The 20,485-nt window shown below is 37.0% G+C and overlaps 1 protein-coding gene across 2 annotated transcripts in view; it reads left to right on the top strand.

Annotated features, from left to right (window-relative positions):
• The window catches only part of PPP2R3A (protein phosphatase 2 regulatory subunit B''alpha), a 166,854-nt gene that overhangs the window by 112,752 nt on the left and 33,617 nt on the right, over positions 1 to 20,485 (top strand). For both annotated transcript variants that reach the window (XM_029940229.1, XM_029940230.1), the window contains exons 10-11: positions 19,384 to 19,559; positions 20,096 to 20,214. In XM_029940229.1, coding sequence (XP_029796089.1) covers positions 19,384 to 19,559; positions 20,096 to 20,214 — 295 coding nt within the window. The remainder of the gene's footprint in view (positions 1 to 19,383; positions 19,560 to 20,095; positions 20,215 to 20,485) is intronic.

Below are 20,485 nucleotides of genomic sequence, written 5' to 3'. Positions count from 1 at the left end.
ATTGCCATGTAGTACTCCATTGTATATATATACACCACATCTTCTTGATCCACTCATCAGGTGATGGACATTTAGGCCCTTTCCATGTTTTGGCTATTGTTGACAGTGCTGCTATGAACATTGGGGTACATGTGCTCCTATGCATCAGCACTTCTGTATCCCTTAGGTAAATCCCTAGCAGTGCTGCTGGGTCATAAGGGAGTTCTATGGATAGTTTTTTGAGGAACCTCCACACTGTTTTCCAGAGCGGCTGCACCAGTTTACCTTGCCACCAACAGTGTAGGAGGGTGCCTGTCTCTCCACACCCTCGCCAGCATCTATAGTCTCTTGATTTGTTCATTTTAGCCACTCTGACCTGTGTGAGGTGGTATCTCAGTGTGGTTTTGATTTTGTGTTTCCCTGATGAAACGTTCTTTAGTAAGGTGTTCTTTAACCTCCACATATTTGGAGGTTTTCCAGACTTTTTCCTATGATTGATTTTAAGTTTCATAGCATTGTGATCTGAAAGTGTGCATGGTATAATCTCAGTTCTGTTACATTTATTGAAGGCTGCTTTATGACTGAGTATGTGATCTATCTTGGAGGATGTACCATGTGCACTTGAGAAGAAAGTGAATTCCATAGCCTCAGGATATAGAGTTCTAAATATATCTGTCAAATCCATCTGTTCCAATGTGCCGTTCTCGTCCATTGTTTCTTTAGTGATTTTCTAATTGTTCTATCCATTGCTGGAAGTGGAGGAATAAAGTCCCTTGCAGTTAGCACATTCTTATTAATAAAATTGTTTCTGTTTGTCGTTAATTGTTTTATGTATTTGGGTGCTCCTGAATTTGGTATGTAGACGTTTATAATTGTTAGCTCTTCCTGATGGATAGACCCTGTAGGTATTATATAATGTCCCTCTTCATTTCTTGTTACTGCCTTAACTTTAAAGTCCAGTTTGTCTGATATAAGTATGGCTACTCCAGCTTTCTTTTGACTTTCAGTAGCATGATAGATATTTCTCCATCGCTTGCTTTCAAGAAGGTGACCTCAGGTCGAAAATGAGTCTCTTGTAGACAGCAAATACATGGATCTTGTTTTTCTTATCCAGTCTGATACTGTAAATCTTTTGTTTGGAGCATTTAGTCTATTTACATTGTGTTATCATGGAAAAATATGGTTTTAGAGTCATTGTGTTCTTTGTAGGATTCATGCTTATAGTAGTGTCTCTGGTACCTTGTGTTCCTTCCAACATTTCCCTCATAGAGTCCCTCATAGGATTTCTTGTAGGGCTGGTTTGATGGTGATGAATTCCTTCTATTTTTGTTTGTTTGGGAACACCTTTATCTCTCCTTCTATTTTGAATGACAGGCTTGCTGGATAAAGGATTCTTGACTGCATGTATTTTCTGTTCATCACATTGAAGGTTTCCTGCCATTCCTTTCTGGCCTGCAACGTTTCAGTAGATAGGTCTGCAACCACCCTGTATGTCTCCCTTTGTATGTTAGGGCCCTTTTATCCCTAGCGGCTTTCAGAATTCTATATCCTTATATTGTGCCAGTTTCACTATGATATGTCGTGCAGAAGATCTATTCAAGTAAGGTCTGAGGGGAGTTCTCTGTGCATCTTGGATTTCAGTGTCTGTTTCCTTCCCCAGATTGGGGAATTTCTCAGCTATAGTTTGTTCAAGTACCCCTTCAGTTTCTTTCTCTCTGCTTCTTCTTCAGGAATTCCTCTGATACAAATATTGTTCTGTTTGATTGCATCACTCAGTTCTCAAATTCTCCTTTCGTGTTTCTGAATAAATTTATTTCTCTTTTTCTTGGCTTCTTCTTTTTCTATAATTTTGTCTTCTAATACATCTATTGTCCTCTCTGCTTCTTCATTCTGTGCAGTGGCCGCCTCCATTTTATTCTGTACCTCATTTATAGCATTTTTAAATTAATCACAACTATTTTTACGGTCCATAATCTTTGTAGCAATAGCTTCTCTGGTGTCTTCCATGCCTTTTTCAAGCCCAGCAATTAATTTTATGACTATTGTTCTAAATTCTTGGTCAGTTATGTTGCTTATATCTGTTTTGACCAATTCTTTAGCTATCACTTCTTCCTGGAATTTCTTTAGAGATTTCTTCCATTTCATCATTTTGGCTAGCCTTCTGTCTCTTGCAAGTTTTAAAAGCTTGTTATGCACTCTGCTCCTGCAATATCTGCTATATTAAAGGAGGCTCATTTACTGTCCATGGCCTGTACATTCAGGAAGTATTCTTTTAATGGTGTCCCTTGGTCTCTCTTGTTGTGCCTTTGGTTATTTTATTTCTTTACTCATAGTGATATTTGGGACTCTCCACCATGTGTACTATGGCTTGTTTCTTGAGCTAGCCACAAAGTCTCCCAGCATGGTAGTAGTGTCGCCATGGTCTGAAGACAAGGAATCTGTTCTCAGTTGGTCACCTGGAGGGCTTGGACCAGGACTCAACACCTCCAACTTCTGGTTTCCCTACCCTTCTTGTGATGATGTGAGATGACAAAACTGCCTGTAGGATGAGACCAGAGAGGTGAATGCCACAAGTGTTGTATACATGTTGTCAACAAGTATCTTTTCCAACTACAGTTGTATGAAACTAGAAATCAGTAGAAGGAGCAAATATGTGGAACATAAGAACACTCATGATCAATTAACCAAGAAATCGAAAGGGAAATCAAAAAGTATCTTGAGACAAATGAAAATGGAAATAAAATATACCAAAACTAATAGAATGCAGCAAAAGCAGTTCTAAGAGTGACATTTAATAAATGTTTACAGTAAGAAAAAAAAGACCTGAAATAACAGCTTTACACCTCAAGAAGGTATAAAAAGAACACACCTAACCCAAAATTAGCAGAAGGATTAAAATAATACAGATCAGAGCAGAAATAAATAGAGACTAGGAAAAGCAGCAGAAAAAGATCAGTGAAACTCAGAGTTGGTTTTTTGAAAAGATAAAATTGACAGTTAAGTAGACAAAGAGAAGACTCAAATAAATTATAAGTGATAGAGGAGACATTACAATTGATACCATAGAAATAAAATCATAATCTACTATGAAGATTTATATGCTAGCAAATCAGATCATGTACAAGAATGGATAAATTCCTAGAAACCTACAACCTACCAAGACTGAATTGTGAAGAAATAGAAAATTTGAACAGACCAGTAATGAGTAAGGAGATAAAATCAGTAGTCAAAAACCTTCCAAAAAAGAAAAGCCCAAGACCTGATGATTTCATAGGTAAATTCTATCAGTTAGAGAAAAGTAAAATGCCAGTGCTTCCCAAACTCTTCCCAAAAATTGAAGAGGAGGGAACACTCCCAAACTCATTTTATGAGGCCAGCAGCACCCTTCTACCAAAACCAGATAAGGACCCTACAAGAGAAGAAAATTATAGATCAATTCCCTTGATGAACATATATGCAGAAACCCTCGTCTACGGCCATACCACCCTGAACGCACCCGATCTCATCTGATCTCGGAAGCTAAGCAGGGTCGGGCCTGGTTAGTATTTGGACAGGAGAAATCCTCAACAAAATACTAGCAAACTGAATTTACATTAAGAGGATCAACACCATGATTAATTGGGGTTTATCCCTAGAATGCAAGGATGGTTCAACATACACAAATCCAGTAAGTGTCCTATACCACATTAACAAGTGTAAAAATTATATGATCCACTCCATAGATGCAGGAAAAGCATTTGACAGAATTCACACAATTTTCATGATTTAAACACACACACACACACACACACACACACACACACACACACACACACACACACACTGGCTAGAGAAAGAATGTACTTCAACAAAATAAAGGCTATGTAGATGTTCACAACTAACATCATACTCAGTAGTGAAAGCTAAAAGGTTTTCCTCGAAGATCAAAAACAAGGCAGGATGCACCCTCTTGCCACTTTTTTTAAAATGTTTTTATTTATTTTTTGAGAGAGAGAGAGACAGTGTGAGCAGGGGAGGGTCAGAGAGAGAGGGAGACACAGAATCAAAAGACAGGCTCCAGGCTCTGAGCTAGCTGTCAGCACAGAGCCCAGTGCAGGGCTTGAACCCACGAACTGTGAGATCATGACCTAAGCCGAAGTAAGACACTCAACTGACTGAGCCACCCAGGCGCCCCCACTCTTGCCACTTTGATTCAACTGGAAGTTCTAGCTAGAATTTTTAGGCAAGACAAAGAAAAGGCATCCAAATCAGAAAGGAAGAAGTAAAGATTTTTCTCTTTGCAGAGGGCATAATCTTACACAGTTGACCCTTCAACAACACAGGGGCTATGGGTACTGACCTCCTACAAAGTCCAAAGTCCACATTTAACTTCGGACTTCATCAAAATTTAATGACTAATATCCTATGATTGACTAGAAGCCTTACTGATAACATAAACCTTTGATTAACATATTTTTATGTGTATTATATACTGTATTCTTAGAATGAGATAAGCTAGAGGGAAAAAGGTTAAGAAAATCATAACGAAGAGAAAATAAATTTACAATACTCTACTGACCAAGAAAAATCCATGTATAAGAGGACCCATGCAGTTCAAACCAATGTTGTTAAAGGGTCAGTTTTATATATAAACCCTAAAGACCACCAAAAGACTATTAGAAGCAGTGAACTAATTTAGTGAAGTTGCAGGGCACAAAATCAACCTACAAAAATCAGTTGCATTTCTACACACTAATAATGAGATATCTGGAAACAAAAATACAAACCCATGTACAATAGCTTCAAATTATTTTTTTAATGTAGGAAGATGTTAAAGCAAGGAAATCAGAGATCTGTATACTAAACTCTAAAATCTTGATGAAATAATTGAATAGGACACCAAAGAATGGAAAGCTATCCCATCTTCATGGATTAGAAGAATTATTATATTGTTATAATTGTTTTAATAATATTATATATTATGTTGTTAAAATGCTATCCAAAGCTGTCTACAGATTCAATACAATTCTTGTCACAATTCTAATGACATTTTTCACAGAAGTAGACAAAACAATCCTAAAGTTCATTTGGAACCACAAAAGACTGAGAAATACAAAAGCAATCTTGAACAACAAGAATAAAGCTAAAGACATGACACTACCTGATTTCAAAATATACTACAAAGCGATACTGTTCAAATAAAGCATGGTACTCACATAAAAATGTAGACTCTTGGACCAGGGTAGAGAGCCCAGAAATAGACAATGGTGGTGCCATGAACACACACGGGGATAGGACAGTCTCTTCAATAAAGTGTGCCAGGAAAACTGGTTAGCCACATGCATAATTAAGTTGGACACTTGTCTCAATTTTTAAAAATCTACTCAAATGGATTAAAGACTTAAATGTATGGCCTATAACTATAAAACTACTAAAAGAAAACACAGAGAACAAGTTTCTTGACATTGGTATGTACAGTTTGATTTTTATATGGCCCAAAAGCACAGGCAAATAATTAATAATAATAACGGGATTGTATCAAACTAAAAAGCTTTTAGTAGGAAACAATCAAGAGAACAACATACAAAATGGGAGAAAATATTTGGGAGCCATATGTCTGATAAGTTAACATCTAAAATATATAATGAATATAAATAATTCAGTAACAAAAAACTCAATTTAAAAATGGGCCAAGGCAAAATCGGCGCACAGAAATCTGTTGCATTTCTGTACACCAATTATGAAGCAGCAGAAAGAGAGAATTAAGGAATCAATTCCATTTACAGTTCTACCAAAAACCATGAGACATCTAGGAATAAAACTAACCAGAGGTGAAAGATCTGTACTCAGAAAACTATAGAACACTTATGAAAGATGGAAGATGACACAAAGAAATGGAAAAACATTCCATGCTCATGGATTGGAAAAACAAATATTGTTAAAATGTCTATATTGCCCAAAGCAATCTACCCATTTAATGCAACCCCTATCAAAATACTACCAGCATTTTTCACAGAGCTAGAAACCAATGATACTAAAAATTATATAGAACCACAAGAGACCCCAAATAGCCAAAGCAATCTTAAAAAAGAAAAAGCTGGAGGCATCAGAATTCTGGACTTCAAGCTATATTACAAAGCTGTAGTGATCAAGAAAGTATGATACTGGCACAAACAGACACATAGGTCAGTGAAACAGAATAGAAAGCCCAGAAATGAACCAACAAATGGTGTCAGGAAAACTGGACGGCAGCATGCAAAAAAAAAGAAGCTGGAACCACTTTCTTTCACCATAACCAAAACAAATTCAAATGTATTTAAAGACACAAATGTGAAGCCTGAAACACAAAAATCCTAGAAGAGAGCATAGGCAGTAATTTTGCTGACATTGGCCATAACATTTTTCTAGATAGGTCTCCTGAGACAAAGGGGAAAAAAATCAAAAACTTTTGAGACTACATCAAAATAAAAAGCTTTTGCACAGTGAAGGAAATCAACAAAACTAAAAGGCAACCCATGGAATGGGAGAAGATATTTTAAAATGACATTTCTGATAAGGGGTTAGTATCCGAAATATATTTTTAAAAACTTATAAAACTCAATACCTAAAAAATAATCCAGTTTAAAAATGGGCAGGAGACAGGAATAGACATTTTTCCGAAGAAGACCAAACAGGTGGCAAGCAGACACATGAAATGATGCTCGACATCACTCATCATCAGAGAAATACAAATCAAATCTACAGTGAGATACCATGTCAAGCCAGTCAGAATGGCTAAAATTACCAATACCAGAAACAGGTGTGGGCGAGGATGTGGGGAAAGGAAAACCCTTTTATACTGTTGGTGAGAATGCAAACTAATGCAGCCACTCTGGAAAACAGTATGGAGGTTTCTCAAAAAGTTAAAAATAGAACTACTCTAGGGTCAGCAATTTTTGTGCACTACTAGGTATTTACCCAAAGTAATACAAAGGGGTATATGCACTCCGAGGTTTACAACAGTATTGTCAACAATAGCCAAACTATGGAGAGAGCCCAAATGTCCATCAACTGATGGATACATAAGAAGGATGTAGTATATACAATGGAATATTACTCAGCTATCAAAAAGAATGAAATCTTGTCATTTACAACAATGTGGATGGAGCTAGAGAGTATTATGCTAAGCAAAATAAGTCAGAGAAAGACAAATACCACATGATTTCACTCATGTTGAATTTAAGAAACAAAACAAGTGAATATGGGGGAAAAAGAGGCAAACCAATAAACAGACTCGTAATTATAGAGAACAAACTGATGGTTACTGGAGGGGAGGTGCTGGGGGGTTGGGGACTGGGGACAACGGGAGATGAGTTAAATAGGTGATGGGGATTAAGGAAAGCACTTGTGATGAGCACTGGGTGTTGTATGTAAGTGATGAATCACAAATTCTACACCTGAAACTAATATTTTACTGTATGTTGTGGGGTGGCAGGGAAGAAGAAATAAATGAAATAAAAGTAAACATGGGCAAAGGACCTGAATGCCATTTCCCAAAGGACATATAAATGGCCAACAGGTAAATGAAAAGATGATCAGCATCACGGAGAATTGGCAAGAACGTGGAGAAAAGGGAACCACGGTAGATGGTTGATGGGAATGTAAATTAGTACACCCATTATGGTAAACAGGATGGAGGGTCCTCAAAAAATTAAAAATAGAACTAAGCCATATGATCCAGCAATCTCATTTCTGTATATGTATCCGAAGACAATGAACCAATGTCTGTCTTTTCATTTGCTAATACTGTTTTATAACTGTGCCAAAATGGAAAATATGCTGGTAGCAAATGGGACGATTTCTGGGGCTCAAAAGAATCTATCTTTTCTCCGATTATAAGCAGATGTCATGGTGCTTTTAACCACAGTAAATAAGTAAAACAAAATTTTCTAACTTGAGACGTTTAAAGTACAGGCTGCAAAGAGTGACCTCACATTACTTTACTACAACTCCAACTCGCTTCTTTTCTTAAAAAGTTATTTTTATATTGAGGTATAATGGACATGATAATTAGTTTTATATGTACAACGTAATGATTTGATATTCATATATATTGCGAAATGATCATCAAAGTAAGTCCACTTAACATTCATCACTATATATAGGTACAGCTTTTTTTTTCTTGTGATGAAAACTTTTAAGATCTATCTCTTAGCAACCTTCAAGTACGCAGTAGAGTCGCCATGCTCCCTATCGCACCCCCAGGCCTTACTTATGAATGTAAGCTTGGGCCGCTTCACCACCTCCACTCTGTGCGCCCGCCCCACCCTCCACCCTGGTAACCGTCAACCTTTTCACTGTATCCGCAACCTCGGTTTTTTATTTCTTTTTTTCTTAGTTTTTAAATATAAGTGAGATCATAAGAGTATTTGTGTTTGACTTATTTCATCTAGCATAATGTCTTCAAGGTCCATCCATGTTGTCACAAATAGCAGAATTTCCTTCCTTTTGTTATATTAACATATGGTATTATATTAGTTTCAGGTATACAGTATAACTATTTCACAATTCTATACATTGCTCAGTGCTCATCAAGATAACTGTACTCTGTATTCCCTTAATTTATTTCACCTATCCCCCCAGACCCACTTGCCCTCTGGCAGCCCCTCATTTGTTCTCTTTATTATGAATCTGAGACTTTTGTTTGGCTCTTTTTTCTCTGCTAGTTTGCTTTGTTCCTTAAATTTCACGAGTGAAAACATACAAATTTGTCTTTCTCTGCCCCATTTTTTTTAACATTGTGCCCTCTACTCCATCCCTGCTGTTTGCAAATGGCAAGATTTCATTTTTTATAGCTGAGTAGTATTTCATAGTCTGTATAAACCACATGTTCATCTATTATTCATCTATCAATGGACACTTAAGTTTCTTCCATATCTTGGGTGTGTAACACTGAAGTAAACATGGGATACATATATCTTTCTGAATCAGTATTTTAGTTTTTCTACATAAATACACAGTAGTGAAATTACTGGCTCATATGGTGATTCTATTTTTTTTTTAAGTTTTTTATGTTTGTTTATTTTTGAGAGACAGAGAAAAAGCATGTGTTGGGGAGGGGCAGAGAGAGAGGGAGACACAGAATCTGAAGCAGGCTCCAGGCTCTGAGCTGTCAGCACAGAGCCCAACGTGGGGCTTGAACCCATGAACCGTGAGATCATCACCTAAGCCAGTCGGATGCTTAACCGACTGAGCCACTCAGGCGCCCCAGTAATTCTATTTTTAATTCTTTGAGGAACTCCATACTGTTTTCCACAGTGGCTGCACTAGTTTGTAGTCCCACCAACAGTACATAAGGGTTGCTCTATCTCTACATCCTCGCCAACACTCGTTATTTTCTTGTATTTTTATTTTAACCATTCTGACAGGTATGAGTGATATCTCGTTGTGTTTTTAGTTTGCATTTCCCTGAGGATTAATGATACTGAGCACATTTTCAGGTGTCTGTTGGCCATCTATATCTCTCCTTTAGAAAAATATCTGTTCATGGCGTGTCTGGATGGCTCAGTCAGTTAAGCATCAGACTCTTGATTTTGGCTCAAATCATCTCATCTCATGATTTGTGGGATTGAGCCCTATGTTGGTCTCTGCACTGTCAGCACGGAGCCTGCTTGTGATTCTCTCTCTCCCTCTCTCTCGCTCTGCCCCTCACCTGCTTGTGCTCACTCTCTCAAAATAAATATTTTTTAAAAGTCTATTCAAGTCTTCCACCCATTTTTTAAATTGTATCATTCTTTATGGCTGAATAATATTTCATTGTGTATATACACTGCATTTTCTTTATTCATCCATCAATGGACACATAGGTCATTTCCTTATCTTAGCTGAGTGGGGTTGAAAATGGGGGTAGATATATCTTTTCAAGTTAGTGTTTTCATTTTCTTCAGATAAATAACCAAAGGTAAAATTCGCTGGATCATATGGTAATTCTGTTTATAATTTTTTGAGGAACCTTAATATTGTGTTTCATAGCAGCTGCGCCAATTTACTTTCTCACCATAATATACATAGGTTCCCTTTTCTCGATATTCTACTCACTAAAACTTGTTATTTCTAGTCTTTTTGGTAATAGTCATGCTAACAGGTATAAGGTGAAACTTCATTATATTTTTGAATTCCATTTCCCTGATAGTCATGTAGAGCATCTTCTCATGTACCTACTGGCCATCTGTGTGTCTTTGGAAAAATGTTTATTAGACCTCTGCCCATTTTTTAATCTGCTACTGAGTTGTATGAGTTCTTTATATATTTTGGATATACACCCCTTATCAGATATATAATTTGCAAATATTTACTCCCATTCAGGATTGCTTTTTTATTTTGTTGATGATTTCCTTTGCTATGCAGAAGCTTTTCAGTTTAATATAGTTTTATTTTTGCTTTTGTTACCTTTGCTTTTGGTGTCATATCCAAAAAAATCATTGTCAACACTGTTATCACAAGCTTACTGCTTATATTTTCTTTTGGCAGTTTTATGGTTTTATTATGTTTTAATACATTTTGAGTTGATTTTTGTTGTTTTTGTGTATTGTGTAAGATACTTGTCTAGTTTCATCCTTTTGCATTGTGGCTGTCAGTTTTTCCAACACCATTTATTGAAAAGACCATCCATTCTCCATTTTTTTTTTTTTTTTGAGAGAGAGAAAGCATGAGCAGGGGAAGTGCAGCGAGAGGGAGGTGGAGAGAAGAGAACTCTAGGCTCCATGCTGTCAACTCAGAGCCAGACACAGGGCTCAAACCCACAAAACTGAGATCACAACCTGAGCCAAAACCAAGAGTCAGGCTTAACCAACTGAGCCACCCAGGCATCCCTCCTTTCTCCATTTTATATCCTTGTTTATTATACATCAATTGACCATATATGCGTGGGTTTATTTCTGGGCTCTTTATTCTATTGCATTGATCTGTATGTCTGACATTATGCAAATAACATACTGCTTTTTTACTATAGCTTTGTAGTAGATTTTGAAATCAAGTAGTGTGAAGGTTCCAGCTTTTTTCTTGTTCTTCAATATTGCTTTGGCTATTCAAGGTCTTTTGTCATTCCATACAAATTTTAGGATTGTGTGTTCACTTTCTGTAAAAAAAAAAAAAAAAAAAAAAGGCTATTGGAATTTCTATAGGGATTGCACTGAATCTGTAGTTGCTTTGAGTGATATTAACAATATTCTTCTAATCCATGAACATGAACTATCTTTGCATTTATGCGTATCTTCTTCAGTTTAATCAGTATCCTAGAGTTCTCAGTGTACAAGCCTTTCACTTTCTTGATTAAATTAATTCCTAGGTATTGTATTCTTTTGGATGCAGCTGCAAACAGGATTGTTAATTTCTGTTTCTGCTATTGATTTTTGTATCCTGCAATTTTACAGAGTTTCTTCTGCACTTTTTTTTGTAAAATCTTTAGGGTTTTCTGCAGAGTTAGCAGTTTTACCTCTTCCCTGTTCAACTTGGGGGAAAACGGGAAATCCTTTCCTTTTAATTTCTTTTTCTTGTCTTACTGCTCTGGCTAGGGCTTCCAGTACTATGTTGAATAAAAATGGTGACAGTGTGTATTTTTGTCATTCTAGATCTTTTAGGAAAAGCTTTCTGCCACTGAATATGATGTTAACTGTGGGCTTTTCATACATGACCTATATTATGTCTGTCCCCACTTTGTTGAGAGCTTTTATCATACATGGATATTGAATTTTATCAAATGCTTTTTCTACATCTCCTGATAAGGCCATGTAACTTTTATCCTTCATTTCATTAATTTCATCTCCTTCATTGATTTGCCAATGTTGAGCCATCTTTGCATCCTTGGAATACCCCCACTTTATCACGGTGTATGATTCTTTTAATGTATTGTTGAATTTCAGTTGCTAATACAAGTAAAACCTTGGTTTACAAGCACAGTTCATTCCTGGAAACATGCTTGTAATCCAGAGAGCTTGTATATAAAAGCAAATTTTCCCATGAGAAATAATGGAAACTTGGAGCATCTGGGTGGCCCAGTTACGTGTCCAACTTGGGCTCAGTCATGATCTCACAGCTTGTGGATTTGGGCTCCATGTTGGGTTCTTTGCTGACAGCTCAGAGGCTGGGGCCTGCTTTCAATTCTGAGTCTCCCTCTCTCTCTGCCCCTTCCTCACTTGTGCTCTCTCTCCACTCTCTTCCTCTCTCAAAAATTAGTTAAAAAAAATTTTTTTAAGTTTAACAAAAAAATTAAAAACAAATAATGGAAATTCAAATGATTCATTCTACAATCCAAAAATATTCATATAAAAATTCTTACAATACTATAATTTGATACAAAATAATAAAATACAAAATATAAAGAATAATAAACAAATTAATTGGCACCTACCTTTGAAAACCTTTGTGGCTGGTGTGAGGGAGATGAGAGCGGAGGGTTATTGTGTAGGATGAGTTTCACCATCAGTAACAGAATCACTGGCTGAATGGAACCTTTCTCTGCATAGGAGTTGTTGTATACACTTGTATGGATGTCGACTACAGTACAGTACTAATAAACTTGTCATATAGTGTATTTAATGTAACTGGCAATAAGGCAGCAGAGGAAAGGGTCTGTATCTGCAGGCATCCTGACCTAGAATGAAGTAAAGCATTCCTAAGCTTACTCTTGTGTGGAAAAGCAAAGGGCGGTCCATAGGTGCTTTGAAGTGACAAAAAATACCCTAGTGCCCATTGTAGGCACCTTCCAACATTCTGAAAAATCACTGACTCCTGCCAGACACCACGACCTGAGACCAAGCATCCCAAAACAAGAGACAATCCCCCACAATCCTGCAGCGAGTGAGAGAAAAGAGCCAGTAACTCAGTTGTGATCATGTGACATTTGGCATCACGTACTACTCGTATTGCAAGACACTGCTTGTTTATCAATGTGTTGGAAATTTTGCTTGTCTTGCAGAACACTCGCAGAACAAGTTACTCACAATCCGAGGTTTTACTGTATTTTGTTGAGGATTTTTGACTCTGTGTTCATTAGTAATACTGACTTGTAATTTTTTCATAGTGCCCTTGTTTGTTTTTCAGGGTAATGCTGGCCTCATAAAATGAGTTTGGAAGTATTCCCTAATCTTCTATTTTTTTAAGGGTTTGTAAAAGATTAGTTTTAATTCTTTTTGAATGATTGTCATAATTCACCAGTGAACCCATCTGGTTCTGGATTTTTGTTTGGTGGGAGGTTCTCATTACTGATTTCAGTCTCCTTACAAGTATTCATCTCTTCGGATTTTCTATTTCTTCATGGTTCAGTGTTGGTCTATTGTATGTTTCCAGGAATCTATCCCTTCTGGTTGTTATAATTGTTCACAGTAGTCTTTTATGATCATTTATATTTCTGTGGTATTTGTTGTAACTGTTATCACTTTCAGTCGGTGCTATCATTACATCTAAAGTACATCTCTCTTTAGGCACCATACAGATGGATCGTGTTTTCTTTCCCATTCTGCCATTCTGTCTCTTGATAAGAGAATGTATTTCATTTACCTTTAAAGTGATTATTGATAGGTATATAGTTATTGCCATGTTGTAAATAGTTTTCTTGCTGTTTTGTAATTCCTCTGTTACTTTCTTTTCATGCTCTTTTCCTCTGTGGTTTGATAATTTACTTTTGGTCATGCTTAAATTCCTATCTTTTTGTATCAGATATATGTTATTACTGATTTTCTGTCATTTCTGATTTGGGTTGAGTCTTCTTTGTGTGTATGTGAGAGAGAGAGTCTAGCTGGAGGTTTGTCAAGTTTATCTCTTAGTTTCATTTATCTTTTCTAACTTTAGTCTTTACTTCCATGCTAACTTATTTATTTCCTTCATTCTACTAACTTTAGGCTTCATTTGTTCTTTTTCTAGTTCTTTGAGGTGTAAAGTTAAGTTGTTTATTGGAAGTTTTCCTTGATTATTGATGAAGGCATTTATCACTGTGAACATCCCTCATAAGCTGCTTTTGCTGTATCTCTCAAGTTTTTATATGTTGTTTTTTATTTTTGTCTCAAAGTAATTTTTTCTTTCACCCATTATTTGTTCAATAGCATATTGTTTAATCTCCACACATTTGTGAATTTCTCAGTTTTCTCAGTTGATGTCTAGTTTCATACACTTATGGTCAGAAAAAAAGATGCTTGATATTATTTCAGTCTTCTTCAATTTATTGAGACTTGTTGTGTTATGTTCCCTGTGCCGCTGATAAGAATGTTTATGCTGTTGCTTTGGGATGAAATGTTCTGTATATATCTGGTCTAACATGTCATTTAAAGCCAGTGTTCATATTGATTTTCTTTCTGGATGATCTACCCACTAATGAAAGTATGTCCACTTGTTGTATTGACCCTTTTGTATCATTATGTAATGCCCTTTGTTGTCTCTTTAATTACAGTCTTTGTTTTAAAGTCTTTTGTCTACTTTTAAGTATAGGTACTCCAGCTTTCTTTTGGTTTCATTTGCATGGATTATCTTTTTTCATCCCTTCACTTTGAGTCTGTGCAAGTCCTTACATCTAAAGTGTTTCTTTGGGCAGCATATGGGTGGGTCTTGTTTTCTTAACCATTCTGCCACTCTGTCTTTTGGTTAGCAAATATATCCCATTTATATTTCCAGTAATTATTGACAAGTATATAGTTACTGCTATGTTATTAATTGTTTTCTTTGTTTTATAGTTTCTCTGTTCCTTTTTTCTTTTCATGTTCTCTTCCTCTGTGGTTTGATGACTTTCTTTAGTGGTATGCTTAGATTCCTCTCTGTCTTTTATGTATCTACCACAGGTTATTGCTTTATAGTTGCCATGTGGTTTACATAATAACAACTTATACTAAAAACTGTCTATTTTAAGTTGCTAAGAAGTTAAGTTTGAACACATTCTAAAACTCTACATTTTTACTCTGCCCCTCACATTTTATGCTTTTTTTAAAATAAGTATTCATTTTTGAGAGAGAGCATGTAGGAATTGGGGAGACCCGACAGAGGCAAGACAGGGGATCTGAAGCAGGCTCTACACTGACAGCAGGGAGCCTGATGCAGGGTTCAAACTCATAAACCATGAGATCATGACCTGAGCTGAAGTCGTATGCTGAACCAACTGAATCACCCAAGTGCCCCCATTTTGTTTTTGATATCACATTTTATATCTTTTTATATTATATATCTCACAATAATTCAGTTATTTTTACTATATTTGTCTTTTAATCCATCACTTTTACTGTATTTTTATCTTTACTAGCGAGACTTCTGTTTTATGTCTTCTTGTTACTAATTAGCATCCTTTCTTTTCAGCCTAAGGAAAGTCCTTTTACCATTTCTTATAAGGCTGATTTAGTCATGATGAACTCCTATAGTTTTGTCTGGAAAATTCTCTCTCTCCTTCAATTCTGAATGACAGCTTTACCCAGTAGATAGAGTCTTATTGGAAGTTTTTTCTGTCAGCATGTTGAATATATCGTGCCACTTATTGGCCTGCATATTTTCTACTGAAGAATCTGCTAATAGTCCAATGGGGGCTCTTCTATATGTAACAAGTTGTTTTCCTCTTGCTGCTTTTAAGATTCTCACTTTTACTTTTGATAGTTTAATTATAAAATTCTTGGTGGGGCCTCGTTGGATTCCTACTATCTGTAACTCTGGATTTCCTGGATCTGGGTGTCTGTTTCCTTCCCCATGTTATGGAAGTTTTTAGCCATTATTTAAGTAAGTTTTCTGCCCCCCGCTTCCGCTTTTGGAAGTCCCATAATATGAAAACTAGTCCACTTAATATTGTCCCCTAAGTCCCTTAAACTATCTTCACATTTTTTCATTCTTTTTGCTGCTCTAATTGAGTTCCATTGCCCTGTATTCAAGTTTAGTGATCCTTTCTTCTGCTTTAACTAGTCTGGTTTGAACTCCTCTGATGTATTTTTTAGTTTAGTTATTGTATTCTTCAGCTCTATGACTGTTTAATACATTCTTATTTTTTCCATCTCTTTGAGTTCTGTCTTCATCTCCCAAGTTCAGTGAGCATCTTTGTGACCATTGTTTTGAACTCTTTATCAGGTAAATCACTTAACTTAGTTTTCCTAAGATTTTTTTGAGGTTTTGTCTTGTTTTTTTTTTTTAATTAGAACATATTTTTCTATTTCATCATTCTACTTGACTATATTGGTTTCTGTGCATTAGATAAAATAGCCACCTCTCCAAGTCTTGAATAGAAGCCTTGTATAGTTGGTAAATCTTACTTTTCAACCCAGTCCTAGCCCTTGTCTCTTAAACCTCTGAATTGTTCAAGCATACTATTTTATTTTTAATGGCTCCCAGTTGAAGTTGTGCCAAAACCTATCAGTGTCCCAGAGGGTAGTATCTCAGCCCCCAGATGCAGGCTGGTTCTCATCTTTTAAAAGTATGCACCTATATACAGTCCTGTGGGACCACAAACATAAGCCCCCATTGGCCATCAGAGCCAGGAAATCTGGAAGTATTCCCTGGGGCATCACTTCCCAAAACTTGTGCACCACACAAGTGCATAGTCTCCTTTCTGAAAGATAACCAGCAAGCTGGAGTGAGACAAACGGAGAGCACAAAAATGGCACCCACTGGCCTCCATCCCCTGAAAGCAGCTCCATAAGGTCCTGGATGTATGCCAAACCTGGCACTCCAGCACAAGCAAATAGCCCTCTTTCACAGAAAACTTGGGGGTGTGTTTCAGCTTCTTGTCTGTGTAGTACCCTGCTAAGAGCTGTGTCGCCTGTTGTTAGAGGCCTGTGGAACACAAGCGCCCCTGGCCACCGAGCCAGGCTATCGGTGAGCATCCCTGCGTGGCAGCTGTAAATACGAGGCAGGGCTCTAGCCATAAAAACAGGGGCACACGTAAAAGCTCCTCTCCACAGGATGTAGCATTGTGTAGTGCGGCAGAGGAGAGTGAAGATGGTATCCACTAGCCTCTGTCCCCAGAGAGTACCCCAGCAGGTCCCTAGATGTGTTTTAAGTTAGATGCCTGCCCTTAGGCCAAGGCTTTAAGATCAGGAAATGAGTGTCTTCCACAGAAAGTCCAGGTGCCTATTGGCTGCTTATGCACTGGTCCCTGGCATGAGTCCAAGCACACAAGCCCCTTAGGAACCATTTCTCACTTAATTGTACCCTTTTGGGTCTCATGGACACATACTGTATAGATTTCCAAAGCTACATGTTTTAGGGAGTTATCTTTTAGTTTCAGGTCTTAAAAGTTATGGTGCCCAGTATGAGATTCAAACCCTTCATTCCTCAGAAGATGATCCAGGTTTTAAGTTTCCTCCTGATTGTGGGTCACCATGACAGAGGTGGGGATTATAGTGAAATTGTGGGTCAGCCTGTCCTACACACTTAAATGTGGGGTTTTCTTGTCTGTACTGTGTGTAGGAGTTACTCAGTTAGTTCTAAGGATTCTTTTCAGAGGAAATTGTTCCATATATAGCTATAAATTTGGTATATCTGTGGAAGAAAGTTCAGGATCTTAGATCACCATCTTGAGTCGGAACTCTGAAATAAATATCATAAGTACCTGTACTCCTGTGTGCCTTGCAGCATTATTCACAGTAGCCAAGATGTAAAATCACCCTAAATATCCCTCAATGGATAAATTGATAAAGTGTAGGATACACACACATGTGTGCACACACACAGGAATATTATTCACCCCTTAAAAAGAAGGAAATGCTGTCATTTGCAACGGCATGGGTGAACCCAGAGTACACCATGCTAAGTGAAATAAGGCATGTAGAGACACAAATACTGCATGATCTCACTTACATGTGAAATCTAAAAACAGTCAAACACCAAGAGGCATAGAATTTTAATTAGCAGGAGCTGAGGAAAGAAGGAAATGGGGAGGTACTAGTCAACTGGTACAAAGTTGCAGTTAGAATGAAACATACAACATGGTGACTATGGCTAATAATGCTGTATTGAATATTGGAAATTTGCTAAGAGTAGATTTCAGGTCCTCTCATCCCCCTGCCCCCCAAAATGGTAACTAAGTGAGGAGATGATTTATTAAATAATTTTGCTGTAGTAATTGATTCACTGTGTATATATTATCTCATTGTACCCCTTAAATACAAATTTTACTAAAATGTTTTTTAAAATTCTGAAGGAAATTTAGCCACAGTAAATATGTAGAGAAACATAACATTAATTGCAATTAAATATCTTATTTAACCCAGTATATATAAAATGTTATTACAACATGTAATCAATATTAAGAATATTGATGTTTTACTTTTTTTTTCATATTAAGTCCTCAAAAATCTGTTGTGTATTTGCACTTAAAGATATCGCAAATTGGACTAGCAACATGTGGATAGTGGCTACTATATTTGGCCATGCAGATGTGAATAACAGGAGTTCCAGAAAAAAGAATGGATAAGGGTGAAAAGAGGCAGGGAAGAAATAAAATAAGAAAATTTCTGAGACCTAAAGGATACTAGCTTCCAAATTGAGTAAGCTCTCAGAAAGCCCAACAAAATAGATGAAGTAGACCTAGACCAGGATACTTCATCATGATATTTCAAAATACCAAGGACCCAGAGAAACCTCTGTAGGCTTCAAAGGAAAAACAAACAAAAAACAAAACAGGTTATTACAGTCAAAGGATCAGATATCATCAGGGCTTTAGACTTCTCAACAACAGTGGATAGATAGAAGATAGTGAATTGTTGCCTTTAGATAGAAGGTATTTTCAACTATCTAAGATCTCAAAAAATGTATGTGTCCTGCTCCCTTTTCTAGGAAGCTACGAAGAATATGTTACACTAAACAGGGAAGTCAGCCAATGAGGAAAGTGTGAGATAAAGGAAATAGGAGAAAGATGAAAGGAATCCCTGGACTGAAACCACGAACCCAGTCTAGAGAGCAACCAGTGCAGGTTAAAGTAGGTCGGAAGGAAGGAAGGAAGCCTTCATCAAGAAAATGCAGTTCATAGAACCCTGATGAGAATATTAGGGATATAGAAAACTGGCACATATGGGCATTGAATAGTAACATGTACACAGACATCTAAGCAAATAAGAGATAAAAGAAAAAGTTGAGTAATTTATATTAAGAGGTTCAGAAGGGCATGTAGATAAAGTAGAATGAGAGGGAGCTCAAACCTCATCTTTCATAGTATGAAATTAATATATCGTTCTAAGAAATGTAAGGAAGGAGCAATATAGGCTAATTATCTGAAAATATAAAAACCAAAATAACCAGGTATTGAAAGTGGTTGATTCTGGGGAAGGGAAAATAAAGGGAAGTGGTCTGCCACTATTTCTAACAAATTTTGTAAAACTGTATTCCTCTAAGTCTCAAATATACACATACCTTATTTTAAAAGAAGCATGGGCAGTAATGAATCTGGGTGAATAAAGGCCATGGCTAATGAGTGTCCTTATCTCCTAGCATTGAGTATTGGTTCCGCTGCATGGATATGGATGGAGATGGAGTCCTCTCCATGTACGAGCTAGAGTACTTCTATGAGGAGCAATGTGAGCGGATGGAGGCCATGGGCATTGAGCCCTTGCCATTCCATGACTTGCTGTGCCAGATGCTTGACCTGGTGAAGCCGGCCAGCGATGGTAAGATTGAGAAAAAGACCATTTGCACTACTCACCTAGGTAACAGAGGTGGGCATTTAATCCTGGTTTGTCCCAGGTTATTGAACTTCCAGAGTTTTCTGTACTGGCTTCCCAGATACAGAAATATTTAAGTTTCTCCTTTACAATTAGTTTAGAACCAACCACTGATGGCAAATCCTGTTTAAGAAATTTTCCCAAAGAAACAGAAAGCAGATTAGTGATCACCCTGGGCTGGAGGGGGTGGTTGCTGAGGGGTGAGGGAAGATGGGGAAGGTCTGCTTGATGAGGACAGGGTTTCCTTGTGGAGTGAGGAAATGTTATGGAACTCAGTAGTAGTGAGGGTTGCCGAACACTGTGAGAGTACTAAATGCCCCTGAATTGTACACTTTAAAATGGTAAATTTTATGTCCGTTTTTACCTCAAAAAATGGGATTTTATATAATAAAGTTAGCATATTCATATACTTTTAAACTTCAGTAAAAGTTTTTCTCACTTGAAAAAAGTTCTTGCAATTTACAGGATTTGTTTTTACATAGGCAAAATAACACTACGAGATCTGAAGAGATGCAGAATGGCACACATTTTTTATGATACTTTCTTTAATCTGGAGAAATATTTGGACCATGAACAGAGAGATCCCTTTGCGGTCCAGAAGGTACTGGTTTTAACTTCTGTTTGAGGGCTGCAGTATCAGGGGTTGTGTGAGAATCTTGTATTTAAAGAGGTAACATTTAAAACATTTTCTCACCTACTGGAGAGAGAGAAAAAAGGACCTAGAGCACATCTCTCCCCATAGCTAATCTTCAAGTTTAGGTAACCTGCATCTGCCTATCATTGAGTGAATTTTATGGCCTGTATACTTACTTATGTATATATATATATATGTGTGTGTGTGTGTGTGTGTGTGTGTGTGTGTGTGTGTGTGT

The sequence above is a fragment of the Suricata suricatta genome, chromosome 5, assembly GCF_006229205.1.
Source record: "Suricata suricatta isolate VVHF042 chromosome 5, meerkat_22Aug2017_6uvM2_HiC, whole genome shotgun sequence".
Classification (NCBI taxonomy): domain Eukaryota; kingdom Metazoa; phylum Chordata; class Mammalia; order Carnivora; family Herpestidae; genus Suricata; species Suricata suricatta.
The sequence above is the reverse complement of the archived record's forward strand: the minus strand, read 5'-3'. Positions and strand labels throughout refer to the sequence as shown.